Consider the following 26,848-nt stretch of genomic DNA (forward strand, 5'->3'; position numbering starts at 1 on the left):
CACTGCCCAGATTTCTGCATGAAACGCTGATGATCCAGCCACCACACTATCTGAAATCGCTGAAACCCATGTCCCACCTGATGCACATAAGACCGTTGTAGCTCCCATGTTCTTGGTTCCTCTATCCCAGCTTCCATCCATCGCAAGCTTGTGGCGCTGAGTCCCCTGGTGCAATAGCGGACTGCCTTGAGGTGACTTATTACTCTGCCGCCACACTGTAACATCTACCAAGACCTTGCGCGGGACATGAGGTAGCGTCCAAGCCTCCTTCCCGAAAATACCATGGTTTCGCCATCGCCAGTTCCATCATAGGATTGCAATCCCCATCATCGCCTCACGCTGCTGCAAAAGTCTGTCAAATCAGTGCTGAAACTGGTAGGCACCATCAATGGCAGGCAGAATCCCTACGAATTGTTGCCAAAGTAAGCACGACTGGGGGCACCGCCGGAACAAATGATTATAGTCTTCGCAATCTGCATCACATCACGGGCACCCGACGAATGAGCTAAGGTGGTTACGTCGGTGCTTCTCGTTGGTGGGCAGGGCATCTTTCTTCACTAACTAGAGAAAGAATCTGATTTTTTTCGAGACCTCGAATTTCCATATCTTCTTCAAGGCAAAGGAAACATTGTCGTTTGTCTCTGTAAGGGTGGAATATGCCGATGTTGTTGTGTACTGACCATTGGTGGTTTCTGTCCATCTTAAGGCATCTCTTCCATTAGGCGCACATGGAACCTGAATTGCTAGAATTTCCTCCTTGACTTGGTTTGGTAGAACAGTGTACATACTAGACAAGTTCCTGCGTCCCCCTTCCCATACGTCAGATAGTCGGAGCAGAGTTTCTGTTATATGTACAAAAGGGACTCTATCACACAGTTTCCCACTTCCAAGCCAATTGTGACACCATAACGAAGAACCTCCTTCCCCTAGTTGCGACTTGTATAGTTCCTTAATATGCTTCTTAGCCTTGACAGTTCCACGCCAAATGTACGAGTGTCCCCCTTTGTAGGTACCATCAAGAACAATGACATTCCCTACGTATTTTTCTAAGAGAGCTACAACCCACGATTTTCCTCTGTCATGAAGAAGATTCTCTACAAGTTTACCCAGCATAGCAATGTTGTTAAGGTGGCGGGTGCTACAGATCCCAAGACCACCTAACTCCTTAGTGTGGGTAATTTCCCCCCAAGGCACTAAGTACCATCAAGAACAATGTCATTCCCTAAGTATTTTTCTAAGAGAGCTACAACCCACGGTTTTCCTCTGTCATGAAGAAGATTCTCTTCTAGTTTACCCAGCATAGCAATGTTATTAAGGCGGGTGCTACGGAGCCCAAGACCACCTAACTCCTTAGTGTGGGTAATTTCCTCCCAAGGCACTAAGTTCCAACTCCTTGAACTCTCTCATTTCGCCCAAACACAACGACAGAGCTTCCTATCAATGAAGCCACACACTGATTTTGGGAGTCAAAGGGCATGCATAGCGTACACGGGGAGAGAGGTTAGCACATATTTTCCAAGTTGTCTGTCTAGTGTTCACTTTGTCCATGATGGGAGCAAAAACACTCTTAATCACCCTCCCTTTTATAAGAGGTATACAAAGGTATTTTCCTAGATTCGCCGCACGCCGGATCCCCAAGCTGTTTGAAAATCTTTGTTGTTGACGGCTATCCACGTTTTTGGAGCAAAACATCTGTGACTTCTCAAGATTAACTTTCATCCGGAAGCTGAACAAAAACTCTGCAGCATGTCCGCTACCACCGGCAATTGGCTCTCCAAAGCCTGGCAAAAGAGCAAGACGTCATCAGCAAAAAAAACAAGTGCGAGATGCCAATACCTCCTTTGGTGATTCTAATTGGTTTCCAGAATCCCTCCTCCACTAGTCTTTGGATCTGAATGGCCAAACGCTCCATGCAGAGAACAAACAGGTAGAGAGAGAGGATCATCCTAGCGAAGGCCCCGTTGTGGTTTGAAATGCGGAAGCTTTTACCCATTCCAAAGAATAAAGATGGATGCCGACTACACGCCCCACATAATCAGATCAACTATAGATGGAGGAAATCCAAAGTCATATAAGGTTGCCAGCAGAAAGTCCCAATTAACTCGGTCATAGGCTTTCTCAAGATCGATCTTCAAAGCCACCAAACTTCCTTTTCGCTTGTGGGTATGGAGAGTGTGCATGACTTCATGAGCCAATATGATGTTGTCCTTTGTGCATCTATCTGGAATAAAACTCCCTTGCAGCGGTCCCACCAAATCTGCCAGCAAAGGTCGAAACATGTTCACCAACATCTTGGTAATGAGTTTATACTTCACGTTGCAAAGACTAATTGGTCTCAGATCGTTGAAACGCATGGGTTCCACCACCATAGGAATGGGGACAATAAGGGTCTCCAATAAGGTATCATCTGCATGACCATTCCTGAACGCTTGCTCCACCATATGATGAAGATCATTCCCCAGGATATACCAGTATTGTTTGTAGAAGAATGCCTGATAGTCATCCGCCATTATTTGTATTTTATTTGTATGTTAATAATACTACATTTTTGTATTTTATTTAGGGAGTATTTTTTTCTCGGCAAAAGAAGAAAAAAGTTCTCTTGCATTTGATTTCTTTATTTATTTGAGGGAAAAAATTAATAGCCATAATTAGTTGTGGTGGAGGAGGGTATACAAATTGGATGTGGTAGATGATGAGTCTTTCGAGGCAAACCCATAAAATATGGCTACTGAAATTAATTGGATATGGCATCTAAAGAAATGAATAACTAGTGCCACTGGTGTGAGTATTCATTCATTTACAGTGCAGCCTGTCACAAATCTATTTGGAGTGCTTTAGTTCTATGCTTTCGAAGTGCTGCTCAAGGTAGACGGAGAAGGTGGTAAAATTTTGGATCGGTCGTGTGCTGATCGTGGTCGTTGTCGGGTGTAGATCCCTTTGGTTTTATGTGTTCGCTTTCTAATTGATGTCTTGTGCTGAATCTCGTCCCCTCCAATAGCGAGAAGATGAGCTATGTTTTTGTTGGGTTATGTGACTTTTTCTTGCCACGTTTTGGTCCCCGACATATGCTCCTTCTCATTAGTCGTTTTGTGTTTGATCCGGGTTCGGTCCTTGTTAATGTCATTGGGGTTTTTCCTGCAAATTGTACAGGGTAGTAAGTGTTTATTAGGTGCTGGAGTTTGAAAGTTACGTCTTTTGGGCGCAATTCATTTTTAGGTATTCTTGTGTAATATTGGAGAGGATTATGCTCGTTGAGTTCTGTTTGTACTATCAACTATTCCATATAATTAAACTTATGCTTTCAAAAAAAAATCTTTTTAATTTTTTCTCTTTTTTTTTCTTCCTCTATCTTACTTATGAAACATTTCGTAACAGAACAAAACTTGACAGAATAAGGAAACATGACGAAATAGAACAATAGTGTCATGTCATTTGTGTGTTGTGTTTGATAATTCTAAGTCACTAGGACAAAACAATAAGTTTACCCTGCATGTATGATAAGTGCAATTTTTACGTATATTTCAATATCATTTTAGACACTTATTTGACTTGTATGCTTGCATTGTTGATCGTTTTACCCCCAAAGTAGTTTATTTATAAAATATTTAGTTTTAACATAAAAATAGCATAAATATTATGTTTTTAATGGTTAATGTCTTATTTTGGTGTAGGTATGGATTTCATGAGGAATCATAAAAGAAAACCTACTTTTGAAGGAAGGTTGGGCGAGCTAAAAACAGAAAGACAGTTTCTTGATCAGAAGAACTCGCTCAAGCGAGTGTTAGTTCGCTCAAGCGAACCAGATTTCCTAATGCTGAAGGAAGGTTTTCGAGCGAGTAAGGCGGCCCATAATTCTTCAAAGTTAAGAAAGGTTTTCGCTCGAGCGAACTGCATCTCGCTCAAGCGAAATTAAGACGGCCAGAACTCTATAAATGGCCAGAACCTTCATCTTTTCGTTATCTCTCCCATTCTCTTCGAATTTCTCCCACTTTTGGCTCCAAAACATAGCTAGGGAGTTCGGATTCATGGAGGAGAGGTCCCTGGGTCTAGGATTGACGGATTGAAGCTCCGGATCGTGGCGGCGACCGCCGAAGGACCGTGACAACCTCTCGGGGGCTATGCAAAGCTTGGGAAAGCTTCTATTGTCGTTCTTCTTAGTTTCATCTCTTCTTCCTTATCCCTTGTACATGTTGTTTCTATTTTTGTATTTAGATTGTTGAACCTTGATTTTTTGATTTGTTGTAAACTCATTCATTAATGTAAATGGAAATATTTCATGTATGGTGTTTCTTTCTACGCTTAATGCTTCTAACCAATCAATTGATAATCAAATGAGTCTCACTAATTTGTAAATAGATCGAGAGGTTGATATGAGTTGGTGAATGCTTAGATAAATGAAAGTAGAGCGCCTATGTCTTAGGTCACAACACCGTGTTAAAGTTTTACTTTCTTCGCTTCAAGTATCGATTGATTTGTGTTAGGTTTCTATGGACTAGCATGAGATCGGGAGATAATTATGGGTCCGGTTCAAGAGAGAAACCACTCACTAAACTAGTTGTCTTAAAATGAGAATATCTTGGGTAGGAGCAATAGTGGATTTCCACGTGACAGGTGGGATTCTGAGTTCTAACAGGAGTTTCCGGAGTGACAACGGAGACTTTCAAGCCTAGGGTACCTTGTCTTAGGATGAATTGGTCATTGGGAATGTCTTTGAGAGAGAACTTGAGCTATATTATTTCTTTTGGGTTTTCTAGATGGTAAGGGATTACGTCTAGGAATTCTAATTGATAGATTCACCTAGGCTAGGGATAGTTAGGTGGATAGCTCTCGACATCATAAATGAAATAAATCATTACAAAAGTGTTTGAGTTGAAAGCAATTAGAGGATTAGGTGAAAATGCATTCTAAATATCTTTTCTTCTTTGTTACCTCAGTAAATCTTCTTTTACTGTTTTCTTTTATATTCAAAAACCTCAAAAATAATTTATCAAACATCTTTTTATCCGCTCAGATCAATATTTAACTGGTGGAACTGATGTTCACACAATCCTTGAGGACAATAAACTCGTATCTGCTTTGCTATGATTGAATCATGAGGATTTAGATCAATATATTGATTGTATAACTTGACTCTTTGATTGGTCTAAGTTCGTTCATTGATGTAAGTGGAAATCTTTCATGTATGGTGTTTCTCTTTGCACTTCAAGTTTTTAACCAATCAATTGATAATCAAATGAACTTCACTAATTTGTAAATATATTGAGAGGTTGATATAAGTTTGTGTATGCTTAGATCAATGGAAGTAGAGCGTCTATGTCTTAGGACACAACACGGTGTTAAAGTTTTACTTTCTTCGCTTCAAGTATTGATTGTTTGAAATAGATTTCTATGGACTAGCATGAGATCGGGAGGTAATTGTGGGTCCGGTTCAAGAGAGAAACCACTCAGTGAACTAGTTGTCCTAGAATGAGAATATCTTGGGTAGGAGCAATAGTGGATTTTGTAACACCCCCTTTTTCCCATTGTTTTATTTAAAAACGTTTATTAGAGTTCAAAAACATATCAAGGGAGTATTACACTTCTTCACGAAAACTCATTAAAATTAACACTGATTGTGTTTGAAAATTTATAAGTTCATATGCTTTCCAAAGAATGAATTATTTCTGCCAAAAAAATTTCTAAGCCAGCCAGATAATCCTAAGATGCATAAAATCACTTATTTAAATAGGTTTATCTTCCATGATATTCCAATAAAAATTCATCATACTCATAACAGAATTTCATAAGCACTTCGGCCATCAACAGTACGACATCGCCATAATTTAGAAAATTATTCAACAACTTCCATAAGGAGAGGTTATAAAATCCTGTCAACAGAAGTGTAAAAGTAACGTAAAATATCTACCCAATGTTACATTACAGAGCAAGACACTTATTTTATTATAATAATAATAATAATTACATAAACTAAGACTCTCCGAAGCTACTCCTCATAAGCCACATCTCTACCTCCAGTACCTGAGCGATGTCGCATAGAACATCATTCCAACAGAAGGGTAAGAACTTACATTGTATAAAATATAGCATAACAAAGAGCAAGTAAACAATTCAGATTTTGCTTTATAAACTCTTCAGATTTTCTTTAAAATCTGAGTGATTATAATATTTGCTCTCAAGACAGTTTCATAATTCTTATTGTTGTTTTAGAAAATTATAAGTTTTAAGAAGAATAATAATTCGACTTTACCACAACAGCAAAACAATTCACCAACAATTCACCAAACACATAAAACCACTGAAAACGTGAAATTTAGTGTGTGAGACTCTAATGTATGTATGTGGACCAATTGTTAACCTTAGCGGTATCACCGCGTCCACTCCAGACAGTTAACCACCAATGAAATCCACTCCAGACTTTCAGAACCACTCCAGTTCTGGGACAAACCTCAGTTTTCCGATGAAAACCGACACGTTGCCTCTTGACTAAATGAAGTGTATTTCGTGCAAAAACTCATAAATTAAAACATGTAATTTGAGACCACTCCAGCCTCAAATATATAACATATTTTCTCACCAAATTTCATAACGGAAATCACACCAAAATTGCACAAAATAACACTTCAATATAATTATCAAATCATTCACTATTCCACCGACAAACTAGCAACACAAAATCATCAAATGTCTCACATCAATTACCAGCAGTTCCAGAATCAATCACAGAAATAAGCAGGAACATAGCAAACTTGCAGATAAATCTGGTACTAAACGAGCACTCCAAAAATTATGAAAATTTTACCAAATATAGCCTTATACGTAAGCTTTCATACAAAATTGGTTTCATCCAATTTGAAATTCTGTAGAGAGAGTTATGCTCTCTACAGCACAGGCTGTTAGGGTGTCAGCGAGCAGAAACAGAGTGAACTTGCAGATAATTTTGGTATTGAACCAGCAATCCAAAAATTATTACAATATTACCCAATATAACCCTATGAGTTAGCTTTCATACAAAATTAGTTTCACTCAATTCGGAATTCTTTAGAGAGAGTTATGCTCTCTACAACACAGGCTGCTAGGGTGTATGCGAGCAGAAACATAGTGAACTTGCAGATAATCCTGGTACTGAACCAGAAATCCAAAAATTATTAAAATATTACCCAACATAACCTTATGAGTTATATTTCATACAAAATTGGTTTCACTCAATTCGGAATTCTGTAGAGAGAGTTATACTCTCTACAGCACAGACTGTTAGGGTATCTGCGGGCAGAAATAACCCAATTTTCCCCAGAACCTCAATTTCGCTCAAAATCAATTTTGCTCACCACATGTTAACACTCAACACAGTCTCTCAGTTCTGAATTTTCAAAGAAGTTGGGGGGTTCCTTCATGTTAAATCAACCTCTGTTATACTACAATTATACAAGGTAAATTCAAACCCTTACCTTCTATGAAGATCAAAGTCTAGGTTTTTTTCTCTTTTCTCCTCTCCTTGCTTTTCACGTGTTCTTTTTGTCTGCTAACTTCTCCAATTCTCAAATTCTGATTTCTCTCTTTCTAATTCTTCAATAGTCTTACAATGGGCCACACTCTCAACTACTCACTTAAAACCTAAAACCCTTATTTATCTATATCACATAATCACTTAATTACCTAATAAAATCACTTAATGACCTTATCATCTAATTAAATCACATAATCACATAATCATCTAATTAAATTACATAAATTAACAAATTACCATATAACATAATAATAATTAAAATAAAATAATAAATAACCTAATAACGAAAAGTGGGGTGTTACGGATTTCCACGTGACAGGTGTGGTTCTGAGTTCTAATAGGAGTTTTCGGAGTGACAACGGAGACTTGGAAGCCTAGGGTACCTTGTCTTAGGATGAATTGGTCATTGGGAATGTCTTTGAGAGAGAACTTGAGCTATATTATTCCTTTTGGGTTTTCTAGATGGTAAGGGATTACGTCTAGGAATTCCAACTGATAGATTCACCTAGGTTAGGGATAGTTAGGTGGATAGCACTCGGCATCATAAGTGAAATGAATATTTACTTAAATGTTTGAGTTGAAAGCAATGAGAAGATTATGTGAATGCATTCTGAATACACTTTCTTCTTTGTTATCTCTGTAAGCCTTCTTTTACTGCTTCCATTTATATAAAAACCATAAAAATAATTTATCAAACATCCTTTTATCCGCTCAGATCAATGTTTAACCGGTGGAACCGATGTTCACACAATCTCTGAGGACGATAAATCCGTATTTGCTTTACTCAGATTGAATCATAAGGGTTTAGTTCCAAAGCAGTACAAACAACGAGGAAAAAACCTTTATCAATGTATATTTACTGTGTATAAAAATTTGAACTCAATTGAAAATTACATATAGAACATGTTTTTCATTGCTTATTTCATGATAAAATTACTTTAAAAAAAAACTCAATTATATTTTTTGTAAGTTGTTTGTGTATGTTTGGGAAGAAAAAGCATAAATATAATTATCTGAATATTTCTTTAAACTATTTAGAGTGTGTTTCTTTCATTTTAAAAGAATGATTTTTAGTTTTTTTAAAAAAGATTAATTTTTAGATATTTTGAGAAAAATATAGGTTGATTTGTGTTTGGCTAGACTAATTAAAATCACTTTTTTCATCTTCTCTCCCATTTATAATGATAGATTTTCCAGATAAATTGATTAAAAGTGTGTTTGTTTTAGATTAAAAAATAATGATTTCTAACTCTCTAAAAAAATATTAATTTATTTAGATTTTGAGAAAAGCATAAGCTGATATGGGTTTGGCTACAATAATTAAAATCACTTATTTTTATTGTGTCTTTCATCTATCATAATATTTTTTCTAATAAACTAATTAAAGTAACTTTTTTAAATAATTTGTTTTTAACTTTTTTTTAAATAATAATTTTGTAAAATGTTGAAACAAACATCTTCAAACTTAAGAAAAATGTTTTTTTAATTAAAAAAGTTCAAACAAACGCACTATGAAGTATTTTTTTCAATTAATTTTCTTTCATTTTTTTTTAAATCATGAAACCCGGATCTTAAAAATTTAGAAAAATAATTATTCAATAAAAAGATGTTTTTTTTCTAAAAATAAGCTAAAACAAACGTGCTCGTTTGTCATTGCCTAAAAAGTGATTCTATTTTAAGTGGTTTTTTTTTTAAAGTAGAAATTCATTTATGTTTTGTCTACAAATATAATAAAAGTTTTCCCTTTAAAATGTGATTTTAAATTGTTTGGGTTCAAATATAAATAATGGGTATCTTTTTATTGTGTAAATTTTTTTAAAAGCAAAATATATTAATAGATAATGTTGGGAAATATCCCCTCTCAATATTTTTTTTAATAGGCATATCCCCTCTCAACATGAGTACTGTAACCTAACCAAGCCAACAACAAGTCGCCAAAAACCCAACCAATATAAAAAACCAAAAACCCCACAATGGCAAATCCCATAAGCATGACATGCCTAAGCGCCTAACAACACCTCAGGGTGACAAGATCGATCCGAGATCCACATCCTCTTTAAAGCACGAACCACAGTACTGGTAGGTGCAATTATAAAACCCAATAAAAGAACCATCAAAGAGCGTCAAAAGAAAAGCGATAGCGAGGAGCGACAACAAACCAAAACCAGCAAGAAGCACGCCGAACAAGAGATAACAACCCAAAGGAGCGAAAAACCCCGGCAAACCAAGGCCAACAACTACTCAGATGTAAACTGCCTCACGTGAACATAAGCAAAAGGAGCAGAAAGAAGCGCCATCAAATCCAAAGAAAACCCACAACACCAAGCGTCCAACAAACCTGACGCACCCACTCCACAGAATTGCCCTCCTCACCAGGGCTACAAATCAGCCACTGCAACTTGTGGAATGGCCTAGAGGGACCCTAACCACATCTAAAAATACCAAGCAAAACACACTGCCCCAACCAGAAATGCATATAGAAGATGAAATGAGACCCCACATACAATCTTAGTTACCGCCAAAGGAAGAAGAGAGCCCGAACCCACCTCCTCATACCACTCAAGTAAGAAACGACCACCACAACCATTGGCTTCCTACTTCCGATCGTCAACGGATCTGAACACAACGAACTAGAGAGAGACGCTTCGGAACATGGAGGAAAGCAAAAAAAAAAAAAATAGATATGAGAACAGCATGCCACTATCAAGAGAGTGTTCTGTTATATTTTCTTTTGTTCCATCATTTTCCTCAAAACAAAAGTGTCGCATTTCAACAGTCTTATATATTGTTTCGTTCAATCTTAAAAACATGACAAACAGAAAAACATAATATGTCTTGTTCTATTCCCTTCTCGCCTCTCTACCAAACACTTAGGTGTGTCATGACTCATGAGTGTCAACAAAACTTCAGTCAACACGTGTGTGAAAGCTGAATTGATGTATCTTGATCAGCTATAGTAGGTAGGTCCGTAGGTGAGTGCTTGACTGTTGACTCAGAGAGGTTTGGAACGCCATGCTTTGACTTGTGGCATGCATGGCATGTACGGGTGTGATCAAACTATCAAAGTCATGTTTGTACAAATATATACTCTGTAGACCCAACACTAACATGCATGTGCATGCATATGCATACATGTGCATGCATATGCATCATATGCATTATCAATAAACCACTGCATGTATGGCTCATGTAGTAACTGCTATTGATCACCAATTCACGGTGGGACATAATTGTCTGCGCCTGTCAATGTATACAAATTGTTGTTCTTGACTTCTTGCAGTCGCCGCGTTTGTTGATTTTTAATTTGTTTCAATTGATAAATTTGAATTTGTAATCTCAGAAGTCAGAACACGAATGTAATCGATCGAGGGCTGTAGTGTGTGATATGATATTGTTTACCTCTTGATACGATATTTGGGTTTTCCCACTAGGGTGGACCTTTTAAAAATTGGTCCAGTGCACCGAGGGCTATATCAGTAATTCATAATATATTAAAATATATCGAAAAAATTAAAGATGTTGATTCTAGTGGTAGAGCAGCTTTGTCTTCATCGCACCACCGCGACAACCTTCACGCGCGGCCGCCGCCGAGGTACGACTGTGTCGCCATGCCTTCATCTCTCTCCCTCTTTCTCTCGTATGTTTCCCCCTTTCTGAGTTCGGGGTCCTTTTATTATTTTTTTATTTCTGGAACTTCAAGCTGTCACCAGTCACCACCGTTCTTAGCTTCAAGATGCAGATCCATCAACAAAATCAAATCTCTCATTTTACACAAATTTGAAATCCAGAAGTAGGCATGCGTGGACCACATCTTCCATATTTCAAATATATAAACTTGGATGTCAACTCCAGATTTATCATGCTGTGGAAACCAAAGCTTCGATCTCATCCTTTTCCTTTTTATGGTGGACTCAAAGGACAATCAAATGAATTTGCAGATCCATTAAATTTAAGAACATCACGTGCAAAGCTTTCAACATGCAAGTAGTGACGCGGTGAGGCAGAGCGGTGGGAGTAGATCTCGATTGAGTGATTCAAACCCAGTTCTGAAGGGAGGAGTCAATCAAACACAGATCTGAAACCACCGATGCAATTCCTTTTCCTTGAACATGTTCAGTTTTTTAAGGTGTAGGACGATTCTCTTGTTGCAATAGAACTTGTCGACGTGGTTGATGCCGAAGAGGAAGATGAACGAGAGCTGCAGCAAGAATGGGTGTGGAAGAGGATGGTCAATTTACATTTGTACCCTTTTCTTGTTCACTCAATCTTAACCATCAATTTGAAGAATATTCTAAGAATCTTAGATCTAACGGTATTGAATCAATGGTGCACCGGTGGACCATTTTGATACTTGCCCACCCTAGTGGGCACCCGATATTTGGCATATAAAGCACAAGCTTTCTTGAGTACTTTTGTCATGGTGTATTGATGTTGTTTGCGATTGAATTGTATTTTAAAATATCATTAATTTAGTAAACATTCAACCTGATGGTCAAAATTGTTGAACATATGTTGTGGGGTTTCAATCACATCAACGTGTAACAATCATGTTTTTAAAGTACCTGTTCTCACTCAAAATGTTTGATTCTCACTAATGCTATGTTTGGTTGGAGGGAGGGGAAAAGAAAGGGAAAGAAAACACGGAAATCGATGAGTGAATTTGGTCTAAGGTTTAATCCAAGTTCACTCCTCAATTTCCGTGTTTTCTTTCCCTTTCTTTTTCCCTCCCTCCAACCAAACGAAGCCTAATGTATACTCCATCATAAATTTAGAAAAAAGAGAGGTTGAATTCAATATTGTTTGAATGACAATGTATTGTATGACGCAAGCTCTCTGCACTAAAAATAACACAATTGACCGGTATAAGATTAATCTTCTTGAGACTCTAATATCTTATATATTAAGTAAGACGACATATTTTATAATAAACTAGTGTTTTTTACCCGTGCGTTGCACGGGAAATATGTCTATTGTATTTGATACATTAATTAATACTTTGATTATTAAAAATATATTAAACAACGAATGAAATAGAAAAGTCAGAATTGATGAGTAAAGTGGACATAAATACTTCTCTTCTAAGCCCGATTGAGATCAAGAGGAACTCGTTTCACATTCTTCGTAAATATGAAGACGATAACACAAATCATAGATATAAGGAATTATCAACATATTAATCTTAAAAAAAATTAATGTGATAGTAGCACAAATCATGATTGTGTAAGATATATCATAAAGTATAACATTATTGTGTTTATTCCAACTAAGTAGGGATGACAATGGGTAGGTACTATAGTACCATCTCCATACCCGCGTTTTTAAAAATTACATGTACCCATCTCCATACTCACGTGGGTAGCAACTCGAAGCTCTCCACCTTTAGACAATTCAATGTCATTATAGGAAGCTATCCATCTTTGCCAAAATCTAAATCTATGAATGACAATGGGTATCAAAATCATAGGGTACCCGCAAAAAATACCCACTATGGGAATGGTAAAAACCGCTAAATGGGTATGAGGTTGAGTATAGATAATTACCCGCAAAATATAGAGGGTATGGGTGCGGGTATGGGCACTATAGTACCCAACCGGCCCATATCCGCACACACATGTTATCATTATTATTATTATTATTATTATTATTATTATTATTATTATTATTTGGGAATATATTAACAAATTAACTTAAGCTATAGCTTTCAAACTCACTCTTTTTAAAAAAAAGTTTGGGATATATTAATTAATACTCTAAAAATAAATAATAAATAAATTAAGATAAAATCAAGAAATAAACCACCTAAATCATAATCAAATCTAAAATTTTAAAATGTATTTTTTTTACTCTAAAAATAAATCAAAAATAAATTAAGATAAAATCAAGAAATAAACAACATAAATCTTAATCAAATCTAAAATTTTAAAATGTATTTTTTTTTATGAGAATTAATCTGAGAATGACACGTGTTATTTTTTTTTTTTCCAATTAGTGAATATTCTGCACCCTAGAAGATTTTCTTTTCCTCAATCCTTTTGCTTTTGATAAAGAAGAGAAAAGCAGGAATCCTTGAAGCATATGACATCTTACAATTAGTTGAAGAACAAAATCAATTCATGAAGAAGATTGAAACAGAAACCCAAAATGAAGTCTTGAAGAACAAAATACCCTCCTTCACCAATTTGAAAGGACTGTGGTGAAAGAATTGTATTTAGTGTATTTGTGAATCTTGGGGTGGAACCCTTGTGAAACAAAAAATTAAAGGAACATTTCAGTCAAGAGAAACAAAAAATTGTGTATTGCCCCATATGTGCGCACCCCAGCAAATTATTTATATATGTGAGAAAAAAACAAAATAATTCTCCCACCCAAAATAATCATGGTTACTTCACCAATAAATTTATACTAACAATCAATTTAAATTGAACTTAAGGAAATATATAAAGCAAAGTAAGATAAGTCACCCAATTGGCATACTAAAACATGAGTATATGCAAAACTAATGAGTTTGAGGAAAACATGAACCAACCTTAAGAATGGGCTAAACATACTCATGAAGATTAAATGTGAGCTCTTCATATGCTTTCATCAATTTGACTGACATGTGCATCATTAAAAAAAAATTAGTAAGTTGTGCATCATTCACATACAGTGCAAATAGTATGCTTATACACACAGCTCAAACATGATGAATAAAAACGTGTAAAATTTGAGAAATGAATATAAATTCAGGCTATCCTAAGTTTCGTAAATTTCTATAAATTATACCAAAATATGGTTTAGAATGACTTCACACGCATGGATTTCTACAAACTATACTAAAATCTGGTTTAAAAAAATACAAAAGCGGAAGAAGAACAATAGAAAAGACATTACATCAGAATCAAAACATTACGTCTTCAACAATGATTCGTTAAAGGGTCTATGCAAAAATTTGTAAACTTTTGTATCAAAACACACAAAATATGTGAAATTTAAGAATCCATGATTGAATTACGAACAAAGGATAAACTGAAATGACACAAACCATCAATCACAACATGATAAACTCTTCTTCACGTAACATCATCTTACGGCATACCTCTGTCCTGATCGCGACATGTGGCAGAGGTAGAAATAGCAGCTATCAAATCTCTGCGTGTCCATGGTAGCTTTGTGGACCCTCAGCACCAAATCAACTCCATTTTCTTAGAATTAGCATTAAATAAATAAGAAGATAAATTAAGATAAAATCAAGAAATAAACAACCTAAATCCTAATCAAATCTAAACTTTAAAAAGGTACTAAATAAAGATAGATAAAAACTACCAAAATCTAGCAAATCACAATAAAAAACTCATAAAATACTGAATTAAATAAAAATATGAAAATTCAATAAAAATAGCATAAAAATTCATTTATACTCTAAATGTAACTCAAAAATAAAATAAAATATTTCATGAAATAAAAATTTAATAAATAATAAATAAGGATAGATAAAAACTATCAAAATCTAGCAAATCACAATAAAAACTCATAAAATCCTGCATTAATTAAAAATCCAAATATTCAATAAGAATTAATTATTATACTCTATAAATAAATGTAAAATAAAATAAAATATTTCCTGAAAGTAAAATTAAATAAATAATAAGATAAAATTAAGAAATAAACAACCTAAATTCTAATCAAATCTAAAATTTAAAAAGGTACTAAATAAAGATAGATAAAAACTACCAAGTCTAGCAAATCACAATAAAAACTCATAAAATCCTGAATTAATTAAAAATCCGAAAATTTAAGAAAATTTAATTAATATACTCTAAAAGTAAATCTAAAATAAAATAAAGTATTTTCTGGATTTAAAATAAATAATAAGATAAATTAAAATAAAATTAAGAAATAAACAACCTAAATCCCAATCAAATCTAATATTAAAGATGGTATTAAATAAAGATAGATAAAAACTAACAAAATCTAGCAAATCACAATAAAAACTCATAAAATCCCGAATTAATATAAAATTCGAAAATTCAATAAAAATTAATCAATATATTCTAAAAATAAATTTAAAATAAATTAAAAGACCAAATCTTATCTTTTAAAATAATATCAATCAATTATTTTAGAATATATAAAATTAAAACATATATCAATTGAAAATTATATCTTATAAAATAATATCAATTAATTATGTTATAATATATAAAATTAAAACATGTATCAATTGAAAATTATATCCTCTAACAAATTGACACGTGGAATAATTTTATGAGAATTAATCTGGTGCTGACACGTCACTAAGAATTAATCTGGTCCTGACACGTCACTATGTAAGTTCTTCTTTTCTAATATATATTGATATTGATATTGATTGATTGATATTGATATTGATATTGATTTTTCTCTATACATATCGCTCAAATATCATACTTTAAATTAAGTGCTTAAAAAATTTAAATCTATCAACCGTGTTGGAGCTTTGATAAATAAATCACTAGTTTCAAATAAAAAACTTGATGCTTTTTTGGTTCCACACATTATTTTTTTTTGGTTCCTAGAAAAAATAAAGAGTGGGAATGTATTAGTACTCCCCAATGTTTGTTATAAAATAGTTACTTGTAAATATATATATGTTTGCTATTTTTCCTAGATTACAGGAGAATTTTTATTTGAAGAATACATTTTATTACTAAACTGATACAAGTAGTTCGAGTTTAAGATGTTTTTTTTTTCAAAAGATATTTTAATAATTATTTTTTACTTAATTAATCATTCATATCCCGCTCTCTGTTTCTCCCAATAAAATGGAAACTTAATGTGGGTTCATATCATGCTCATGTGTTTTCCAACTCCAATGAGAAAACTAAAACCATATAGTTCCTAATTTTGTCTCTGAGAGATAATTCAAGTGGTAATTAAGAGCTAGACAACATAAGGGTTGAGTGGAATGAAGGGTGAAGGGTCAGGGTTCGAACTCTGATGAATGACTAATTTAGTAATATTACTAACAACTAACATTTGTCTATGAAAAAAAATATAGTTCTTAATTTTTTAAAAGTGAGAACTTCATGTACCTTGATGAGGTAAAAATCTGTTCTTTGCCATTATCAGGTGCAATGAGAAAATCAGTTTCACACAATTAATTCTGAACTTTTTAAAGAATGTAGAATCTTAAGCAATTTTTGTTTTAGTTTGATCGAGTCCATTTGGGCCGCGAGGATGAGCCAAGAGAATCCTTAATAAAACCTATAACCCTGCAGAGAATCTAATTCTTTTTGTCACTCTTTTTTAATAGGGGGTAATCAAATGAAAATGTTTTTTGAGTCTTATGGGCCCAATCGTGTTCATTTGTATCCCAACTACAATTGAAAAAAAAATGAAAAAAAATCTATATTGTTCTAGATCATCAATAAATGAACCCTGGTGATGTTAATGACCTTTTTTTTTGGTGCTAGAGAAAAAACAAAAGAAGCAAAAGCAAAGAAAACAAAAAGAAACTAAGGCCTCAAAAAGGCGATACCAAGCGCATCCGTAGTCAGGAGCCCACCCAATGACTTAATGGTTTCTTATGATGTTAAAGATATTATTAATTATTAATCCACCATTTTAAATTCAGTCACACCACTTAATTTATTTGTAAAAAAATTAGATACACAATTAAAAAATTTATTGGCCAATTAATTTATGCATTCATATGTTGTTCTTTTTTTTTTGGTCGAAAAAGTTGGACAAAATATTCTAAAAATAAAATGTGACAAGAGGTCCAAACTCCAACCTAATCAGAAATGTATTTTTGCTGTATTTTTATTTAGAGAAGGAAATAGAAGAGTTGGGCCACAAGGCCCAACTACCCTCCAACAAAAGACTGAATCATCTAAAAATATATTGTTTTAATAAGCAAAAGAAAAGAAATGAATAGGGATGTCAAAATTACTCACACCCGTGAATACCCGTGGATAAAAATCTACTATGGATAAAATTACCTGCACCCACGGGTATCCACGGATTTATTTAATGGATATCTTCACTATCCATTTATTAATGGGGTGGGTATAGATATTAATATATTCATACTATAGATACCCACCCGATATATAAAATATTAAAATATTATATATATATATATGTATATTAAGTCTAATATCTAATGAATTTCTGTTTGATTTATAGTTCTTCTCCAAGCAAACTTATACAATGATAATGGTAAAAAAACCCTTGGACTCAAAATAAGTAGAAAATAAGTATTTTCTTTTACATATTGATTGAGTGTAAAGTCCAATCTTAAATTTTATTTTTAATATAATTTTATTTTGAACAAATATATGTGAATCCATTTATGTTCATGAGTGTCGGGTGCTCATGGATATTCACTGATATTTTAAAATCCGGTTAAACCCACTTAATAGATATCCATGTGAGTATGAAGCGGGTACGAGTATAAATTTTTACATGTGGAGTGGGTGGTGGGTTTATACTATCCACACCCACCCGTACCCATTGACATTCCTAAATGAATCCATTATTTTAAAAGAGCAAACCCTAAAAGTTGGAAGTTGGAATTGAACAGTTGTTTTTTTATATACAGTATTCCATTGTTGACGGTCATAAAACTAATTTCGAGACTTTAAAAGTAAACAATTCATAATAAAATTATTTTCATTACACACCACATATATATCAATCGATTAAATGCTTAAGGAGCTTAGCCCAACTATCTACGACACCACTTAGTATTATGTCAAATAGAGGAGTCAAATTTGTGTTTGACTTTATTAATTGGTAGTTAAAATTGAACATTTCACACATGTCAAAATCAATGAAATTATGTTATGAAAATTAAAAGATACTACTACAAAATGAGTTATCTAAATGACTCAAGAGAAAGTTTGAGTTAAATAACTCATCATTCAATCACATTGAAGATAAATGAGATGAAATTTCTATATTTTATTCATAAAAAATCTGATTGGTCTATTGAGTCCTGGGTTAATATCTCACATGAGTCATTTAGAGAATCCCTACAAAATATATGATATCTATAACATAACAAATTTTTAATTAACATGAGACAATTTAACAAATATGTAAGGAATAGCTCAAGTGGTAGGAGTTGGGGACATATGAGTTAGGTAGGGGGAGGTTCAGGGATCGATTCTTGGCGTATGCAATTTATTTTTTTGATGTAAAAGAAAAATAAATATGTAAGGAATAAGACATTAATTGAGAATGGATGATTTTTTTACACACTCACACTGACCTGGGTTGTACAGGGTAGGCGACGAAAATGCTAATGGCAGTGTTATTAAACTCGGCTCGAACCGGCCGGTTCGACCAGTTAAACCAGGAACCGGATCCTAGACCGGTTCGAGTCGAGCATCAGATCGACCATGCAATCCACTCGGTCTGAACCGGATAGAACCGGCCGATTCGGTCAAAAAATCGGTGACTCGGCCTTATACCCGTTGGACCAGTAAGTTAGTGAAAAAATATTATTTGGTTCTCAGATGTCGTTGGACAGAAAAGGGAAAAAAAAGCTGCAGTCCCCTCAAAACGCAGCGTTTTACACAGGCATCTCCATTCTTCTGGTCGCCGCTCCGCTTCTCCACCACCACGCTTCGTTCTTCTTTTCCTTGCAAGGAGAGCTACAACACTTTCATCCACTTTGCGACCCTGTTGTTTTTTACACTGAGCTCTGCAATATATTAGCTTGTAGATGAAGAAGAATAAGAAAGAGAAGGGGATGAAGAAGGAAAAATAATTGTGGCTTTCAATATATTATATCTGTTGCAGAAAAAACGAGAAAGCAGGGAGAAGAAAGAGTGGCACAACTGCACAAAGAAAGTTAATTGTGTTAGGCTTAATTACAACTTTGGTCCCCGACGTTTACCAATGCCACGATTTTGGTCCCCCACCTAATTTAATTACATGGATGGTCCCCGACATTGTAGGTCATGTGCAACGTTAGTCCTACCGTTTATTTCTTAATGGAGGAGGCTTACGTGGACGTCTAATTGGAGAGAAAAATGAGATTTGAGGAGAGAGGGAAGCACGTGAGTATCACGTGAACTCACGTGAACCTTATATGAACTCATTATACCCAAATCTGAAACCCTAGGGATCTAAATCGCGTTACCTTCTTCGTTCCAGGGAGGTCAGGGGTTTGGGTATAATGGGTTCAGATAAGGGTCACGTGATACTCACGTGCTTCCCTCTCTCCTCATACCTCCTTTCTCTCTCCAACTGGACGTCCACGTAAACCTCCTCCATTAAGAAATAAACGGTAGGACTAACGTTGCACACGGCCTACAACGTCGGGGACCATCCATGTAATTAAATTAGGTGAGGGACCAAAATTGTGGCATTGATAAACGTCGGGGACCAAAGTTGCAATTAAGCCATTGTGTTATTGTGTAGGCTAATGTATTAGCTTTCTAGGGTTTTCTATTTTGTGGGCTAGTTAGTTTGGGCCAATCTTATTTTTTAATATCTATTTTTTTAAGCGTGAAGTTTTCTGTGGGGAGAACCATAATATAAAGCATTTTTTTTATAAGTACCCCTAAAGAATGATTCAAATATAGTATACATATTTTCTTAACAAATATAGGCCCCGTTTGGATAAACAGCTTAATTAAGCGCTTATGATCATAAGCGCTTATGACATAAGCGCTTATTCATAAGCTATTTTTAAAAATTTATTGAAATAAATTAAAAATAAGCTGTGTATAAGCATAAGCTGTTTTTCATAAGCTATCCTGAGTAGCTTATGAAAATAAGCTGAAAATAGCTTATGGCAGACCATAAGCTGTTTGCATAAGCTCTCCCAAACACTGGCATAAGAGCTTATGCTGTCAGATAAGCTCAAATAAGCTCTTCCAAACTGGGTCATAGTATATATATTCGTTAAAAAAAAAGAAGTATATATATCACCGTAAAAAAAATAGTATATATGTATATATATAATATTTTAAAAATGAAATTTAGCATATACTGAGTCAAACGGTTCAACCAGTAACCCAGTGGTTGAACCATTGACTCATTGACCCAGTGTCTCGACCGAATCGATCACCGGTCCGAGTCTGATGGCTAATGGGACCAATTCAGCCATTCTGAACCAAACACGTGTGTACCCTCCAACTTGGTATATCCTATATCATTCTATTCTTATATCACGAATATTATTATTTATTGAATAATAATATCCCATAATATAATACTAATATCCATTTTTCTTCTCTTTCATGCTTATAAATAGGACCGGAGGGAGTACTAATTTCATTTCATTTAATTCATATATAACAAAGAGAGTGTGTGATGGATGTGAAATATACCTTACAGAGAAAATAGCATCTTAGTTCTCGATTCTTCGCATCTTATCACAGATCCCACCTCATTTGTCTCCTCCTCCACCCCTTAAATCTCCACTCTCTTCCCTCATTCAATTCATCTCATCTCATCTCATCTCAAAATGAACATGTTGTTGGATTCCCATGTCGAGGCTCTTGCCTTCAACTACCTCAACTTCGCCGCACTCACCATCCTCAACAACCTATGGACCTGGCTCGCCCTCCTCACCGCCGCCCTCAGCTTCTGGAGAATCCGTTCCTCCAGCCACCCTGTTCCCAAGCACAACAACCCGGTTGCTGAGCCGTTGTTGTCAGAATCCCAGCCCTTAGCGGCGGAAACAGAGGCACCAGCACCACGGAAAATATTGACGGCGGTTGTTAACGGTGGATCTGTTGACGTTGACGGCGTTACGAAGGGGAAGTTCACGGTGTACTACTACAACGAGGAGGAGGACATGCAATGCAGTGGCGGCGAGAGGGAGGAGGTGTTGGCAGCGGCGTTTGACGGCGGAGAAGGGTGTGAAACGGAGTGGTGGAAATGTTGGGAGACGGTGTTGAGGGTGAGAAACGGTGAGAGCGAGAAGGGGTGGTACACGTGTCAGGATTTGACGGAGCTTAACGGCAACGTTGTTAGATTATGGGACGGTGGCCGGTTACGGTTAGGTGTTGGCGGTGGTGGTGGTGGTTCATTCACGAGGGAAACGTGTCTGAATAGTAATAGCATGATGATTAGATGTTAGGTTAAGGTTAATGTCGTGTAGTACTATGTTTCTGTTGGACCAATTGAAGCTCTCAATGAGAGATGATTGAGATTTGAAAATGTATATATGGTAGTAATTTGGTAGTGGTTATTTTGAATTTTGGATGATGAGATTAATATTAAGTTATTGTCATCTCTTTCGTTCACGTATGTGTGTCTCAAATTGAGACGCAAATGCCAGAATAAAGCAAGCTTTTTTGTGTTTTTGAATCTCTAGCTCTCTTACAATTCTTTCTCTATGTCTATGACCATATCCTTAAAAATATACTCCATCCATCACTAATTGTAAAACTTTATTAAGACAATAACACTTACTAAACTACATGTAATAAAGTTAATTAATGTATTATTTTTTTAAAATTGATCCTTTTGTATATAAATTGTACTGATTTAGTCATGATATTTATGAGCTAACTTTTAGAGATTGAAATGTTTCTTTTTAACACATGGGAGACAAACAAATGTGCTCACCATCTTGCATCTATTGATGATAAAAAAAAAAACCATCTTGCATCTATTGGGCATTCTGCCCTGATTTATACTTTAATTCAAGTCAAGTTCCCTCCTCTTTTCTTTCTTTTGTTAGGGATGATGCAATGGGAATTGCTTTTCCTAAGCTAGTATAATTTCTCTGCTTTTGGCAGTTGCCTCAATGTTTAAAAAAAAAAATTATCCACGTTTATCCTTAAGTAATGTATTGAGTAGTGTGAAAAACCATTGTTGATTAGTGATAATCAAAATTTTAAAATTACAAAAGCATAATAAATAAAGGGGTTGTACTAAAAAAATAATTAATATTTCTAGAATCTAATAAGAGCATCGATCAACAACAGTGGTTACTTATATGAGGTTCTTACTTCTTAATATTATTTATGTGGATTCAAAATGTCGTCACATAGTATTTAGCAATACATCATACATATTTTACTCCAATGACAATTTCTTATTTTTTCTATGAGCAACTCATATATTTTTAATTTTTTTATCCTCACTAAATGTATGAGAGAATAAATTGATAATGAGAGAGAGAGAAATAATATTATTTAGTAATAAGGTATGAAATTGGTTGTAGAAACACAAATTGATACTCATAATTAAGATACTTTCGTTGTGGATGCTCGACGAAGGGGTTTTATATAAAGGAACATCAATTATTCTCTAAAATGTCTTATTATTAGGGATGGAAAAAGTAATATATATAAAACCATAGTATTTAATAGTTAAAGTTTTATTGGATAATTGGTACAGTGATCATCATATTATAGCTTATATATATATATATATGACCAAGTGATATAGATTTTGATCATTGTTGCCTCATTATTCTAATAATCAATTGAATTTCAGCACATGGTTAATGAACTCTTAATATAAAATTGTTACGTGTCATTCATCCAACAACTTAATTAAGTTTAAGTTAATTTTTTGAATAATTAATTCATTGATAAATGGTATGATCGAACTAGTACACACAGGCACATATCCAAGTTAGAGGGCGGGGCAATTGCCCCGCAAAGTTTTTATTGTTCTATAATTCAATATATATTATGTGTATTATTTACCCTCACCAAACTCTTTATATTTTATTACTTCTTGTTTGTAAGTATGCGTATGTACATTGACGTAGTAGTTAAGCTCGTAATTGTTTTTAAGCAAGTGGTTGAGTTCAATTATCAATTATTGTGAATGGAATAAGGCATTCATCAATCCCTACTGCTTAGTATAGTGATTATTGTTAGAATTTTGGGTCACAAATGTAACTTTTAATTGTGTTAGGGCCATTATTTAATTAGCCAAAATTAAAGTGGTCTATTTAATATTGATCTTATGGCTAAGGGCATATGTGTTATGAAAAGGTATTGTGCGGATACCATAAGGCAATATTCTAATTTGATGAGGGGCCAAATTAGAAATATTGAAAACAGAATTGTAACTGATGCAGTTACTTATAGGGCTATGGTCCCCAATTGTAGACAACACAGTAACGTGAAAAGTTTCTCCTCATCCCCATCAGAGGAAAACATCAGGAAACCCTAAGGGTGATCTACAATTGGAAGATCACAACCCCAGATCCTTCAGCGATTCTCATGGCTCATTCAGGTACGCTTCCGCTCTAGATCTTCATCATGTTTTTCGGGTATGGGTTAATCAAGTGTGGTTTAGGATTATGCTCCTATTTTCTATATGGGTAGAAAAGCATGTGGTTAGGAACAAATCCTTATTTGCTAGAAAACCTACAAGTGGTATCAGAGCCACCCATGCCTGATTCATGTATGAAATTAGGGTTTCAATTTTTTGGGTTATGGATTTCATGTTGTTTTTTGCCATCGGTTAAATTACCGATTAAGGATTTCATCTATGTTTCGTTGGGAATTGTTGGTATACAGAAACAAAATTGGTAACAATTTGATATTCACGTTTTATATGTGCCAGTTTTTTTTTTTGGGGGGTTTTAAGTTTCGTTATCGTTACTTGATTCAGTTTTTGAATGAATGAATATTAGGTCTTTTTAATTCAGCGATTCATTGAAACAACCAGTGCTTTAGAAATTTTTCCTTTTCACGTGAATTACACATTCGACATGTGTATGATAGTGATATCATATCAACCAGTGCTTGAGAATATGGCAAATTGTTTCTAATTCTTGATCTGATTGTTTAGAATTTATGTCTAGAGATATCAAATCAAAGTATCCAATTCTAATGTCAGACAGGATTAAGATTTTTAGATTATATGTTTGTTACGGAAATATGGATTGGATATATGGAAAATTATTAGTGTGTTCAAATTTTGGCTATAGATTGTATTTTTATACAATTGTTTAATATTTTAAATGAGTTGATTAAAATAAGAAAGTCACAAAAGTGACATCTTTTTATGGAGATTACTCATAAGAAATATTAAAAGTTTGTGCGTGTGTATGTTTATCCATGCGAGTATTAATGGACCCCAAAGGAAAAGTTAATGCTTGGCCGGATTTCATACACATCTGTGATGATAAACATGTGATAATTTTAAGGGTTTACATGTGAATGATAAATCAATCCAAAGAAGGGTTTGTTATTTGACATGATTTATTATCAATGTTTGATCATTACAACAAAGAGTACCACTAGCAATTAGTATTACTGTCAAAAGACATGATATTGATGGTGCACTAGGTATCTTGAGATGGGTTATGCCATTATTTGAACGTATTGATGATTCAATTTTTCTTAATGTGAGTATATTTATAGCATTTGTTTTTGTTCTATTTTCAGCTACTATCGGTTCGATATCTGCTAATCTGAATTCGGTTCCGATCCTTGATGGAACAAATTTTAAGGATTGGAAAGAGAACATGGAAATTGTTCTTGGCTGCATGGATCTTGACCTTGCACTAAGGGTGGAGAAACCCGCTTCTCCTACGGAATCTAGTACCTCTGAACAGAGGAAAGATTATGAGAAGTGGGATCGCTCCAATCGCATGAGTCTTATGATCATTAAGCGCGGCATTCCTGAGGTCTTTAGGGGTACTATCTCGGAAGAGATAAAAGGTGCCAAAGATTTCCTTGCTGAGATTGAAAAGCGCTTTGCAAAAAGCGATAAGGCGGAAACAAGTACTCTTCTTCAGAACTTGAATTCCATGAAATATCAGGGCAAAGGAAATATAAGGGAATACATTATGGGCATGTCAAATATTGCTTCAAAACTTAAGGCGCTAAAGCTTGAGCTGTCGGATGACTTGCTCATTCATTTAGTATTGCTTTCTCTTCTTGCACAATTCAGTCAGTTTAAGATATCTTATAACTGTCAAAAGGAGAAATGGTCTCTTAACGAGCTCATTTCATTTTGTGTACAAGAAGAGGAAAGGTTGAAGCAAGAAAGGAAAGAAAGTGCTCATTTTGTTAGCACCTCTAAAGACAAGGGCAAAAGAAAGAAAACTGTTGAGCCCAAGAATGAAGCTGCAGATGCTCCAGCACAAAAGAAACAGAAAGAGGATGATACCTGTTACTTTTGCAATGTGTCTGGGCATATGAAAAAGAAATGTCCTAAATATCACGCTTGGCGTGCAAGGAAAGGTACATTTATGAGGTCAATTTAGCTTCAGTACCTAGAAACACTTGGTGGTTAGACTCCGGTGCAACTACTAACATCAGTGTTTCAAGGCAGGGCTGCCTGAACTACCGAAAGTCAAATGATGTTGAAAGATACATTTATGTTGGAGATGGCAAGTCGGTGGAGGTGGCAGCTACAAGGCATTTTAGATTATTATTGTGTACTGGATTTTATTTGGATTTGAAAGATACTTTTGTGGTTCCGTCATTTAGACGGAATTTGGTTTCAGTTTCTTATATGGACAAATATGGTTATTTATGTTCATTTGGAAACAATAAATTCAAGTTGTCTTTTAACTCAAATATTGTTGGAACCGGTCCACTTATGGGATATGATAATCTATATTTGTTGATACTGTAGCTACTATAGTGAATCTCTGAATGTGGAATCGTCCCACAGTACACCATGCCAGGGTCACCTAGCATGAATGGTGTGGCTGAAAGACGAAACTGGACTCTTAAGGATATGGTAAGGAGTATGATTTGTCATCCTACCTTGCCAGAGTCACTTTGGGGAGAGACACTAAAGACTGCAGCTTACATTCTAAATAGAGTGCCAACCAAGGCAGCTGCCAAAACACCTTATGAGGCAAGGTCTTATAGGCCAAATGAAAAGAAATTGGACTCCCGAACAGTGAGCAGCTACTTTATTGGTTATTCTGAAAGATCCCAGGGCTATAAATTTTATGATCCCAAATTAAAGACAATTTTTGAGACGGGAACAGCCACGTTCTTTGAGGATATAGAGTTTGGAGGGGAGAATAAGATTAGAGACTTTGTTTTAGAGGAAGAGTCGGTAACAATTCCAAAACCGATTCATACAGTTGCTTTTGATGAAGCAAGTACGGAACCTCTACAAGACATTGTTGTTGAATCTCCTCCTACTCAAGGTGATATGGTGGTTCATGAAGAACAAACTCAAGATCCTCAAGAACAAGTGTTACAAGAACCAATACCTTTGCGGAGATCCACTAGAGAAAGGAGAAATGTTATTCCAGATGATTACATAGTCTTTCTCCAAGAACATGAGGAGAATAATGGTATGATGGAAGCTGATCCAATCAACTTCCAGCAAGCCATGCAGGATTCCAACTCTGAAAAGTGGATTGAAGCAATGAAGGAAGAGTATAAGTCCATGCAAGACAATAAGGTTTGGGAACTT

General features: G+C 34.9%; 2 protein-coding genes across 2 annotated transcripts; one reads left to right on the forward strand and one right to left on the reverse strand.

Moving 5' to 3' along the window:
- Positions 1 to 561: 561 nt before the first annotated feature.
- On the reverse strand, positions 562 to 1,993 carry LOC130725545 (uncharacterized). The gene is made up of 3 exons (XM_057576764.1): positions 1,837 to 1,993; positions 1,455 to 1,781; positions 562 to 1,193 (listed from the first exon to the last, which is right to left on the reverse strand). The coding sequence occupies exons 1-3, from the start codon at positions 1,991 to 1,993 to the stop codon at positions 562 to 564; spliced, it is 1,116 nt and encodes a 371-aa protein (XP_057432747.1).
- An 18,811-nt stretch (positions 1,994 to 20,804) lies between these two features.
- Positions 20,805 to 21,799, forward strand: LOC130726727 (uncharacterized). The gene has a single exon (XM_057578026.1). It carries the CDS (start codon positions 20,952 to 20,954, stop codon positions 21,567 to 21,569), a length of 618 nt encoding a protein of 205 aa, XP_057434009.1. The 5' UTR covers positions 20,805 to 20,951; the 3' UTR covers positions 21,570 to 21,799.
- The last annotated feature ends 5,049 nt before the right edge of the window (positions 21,800 to 26,848 follow it).

Source organism: Lotus japonicus, chromosome 6 (genome assembly GCF_012489685.1).
Source record: "Lotus japonicus ecotype B-129 chromosome 6, LjGifu_v1.2".
Lineage (NCBI taxonomy): Eukaryota > Viridiplantae > Streptophyta > Magnoliopsida > Fabales > Fabaceae > Lotus > Lotus japonicus.

Excerpts from the sequence above, each read along its gene's own strand:
- LOC130725545 (XM_057576764.1), bottom strand. The coding sequence starts at position 1,993 with ATGGGTAAAAGCTTCCGCATTTCAAACCACAACGGGGCCTTCGCTAGG. Across the intron at positions 1,782-1,836 it reads AATTAGAATCACCAAAGGAG|GCTTTGGAGAGCCAATTGCC; the intron begins GTATTGGCATCT and ends CTCTTTTGCCAG. Across the intron at positions 1,194-1,454 it reads CCCTTTGACTCCCAAAATCA|TGCCTTGGGGGGAAATTACC; the intron begins GTGTGTGGCTTC and ends GATGGTACTTAG.
- LOC130726727 (XM_057578026.1), top strand. The coding sequence starts at position 20,952 with ATGAACATGTTGTTGGATTCCCATGTCGAGGCTCTTGCCTTCAACTAC.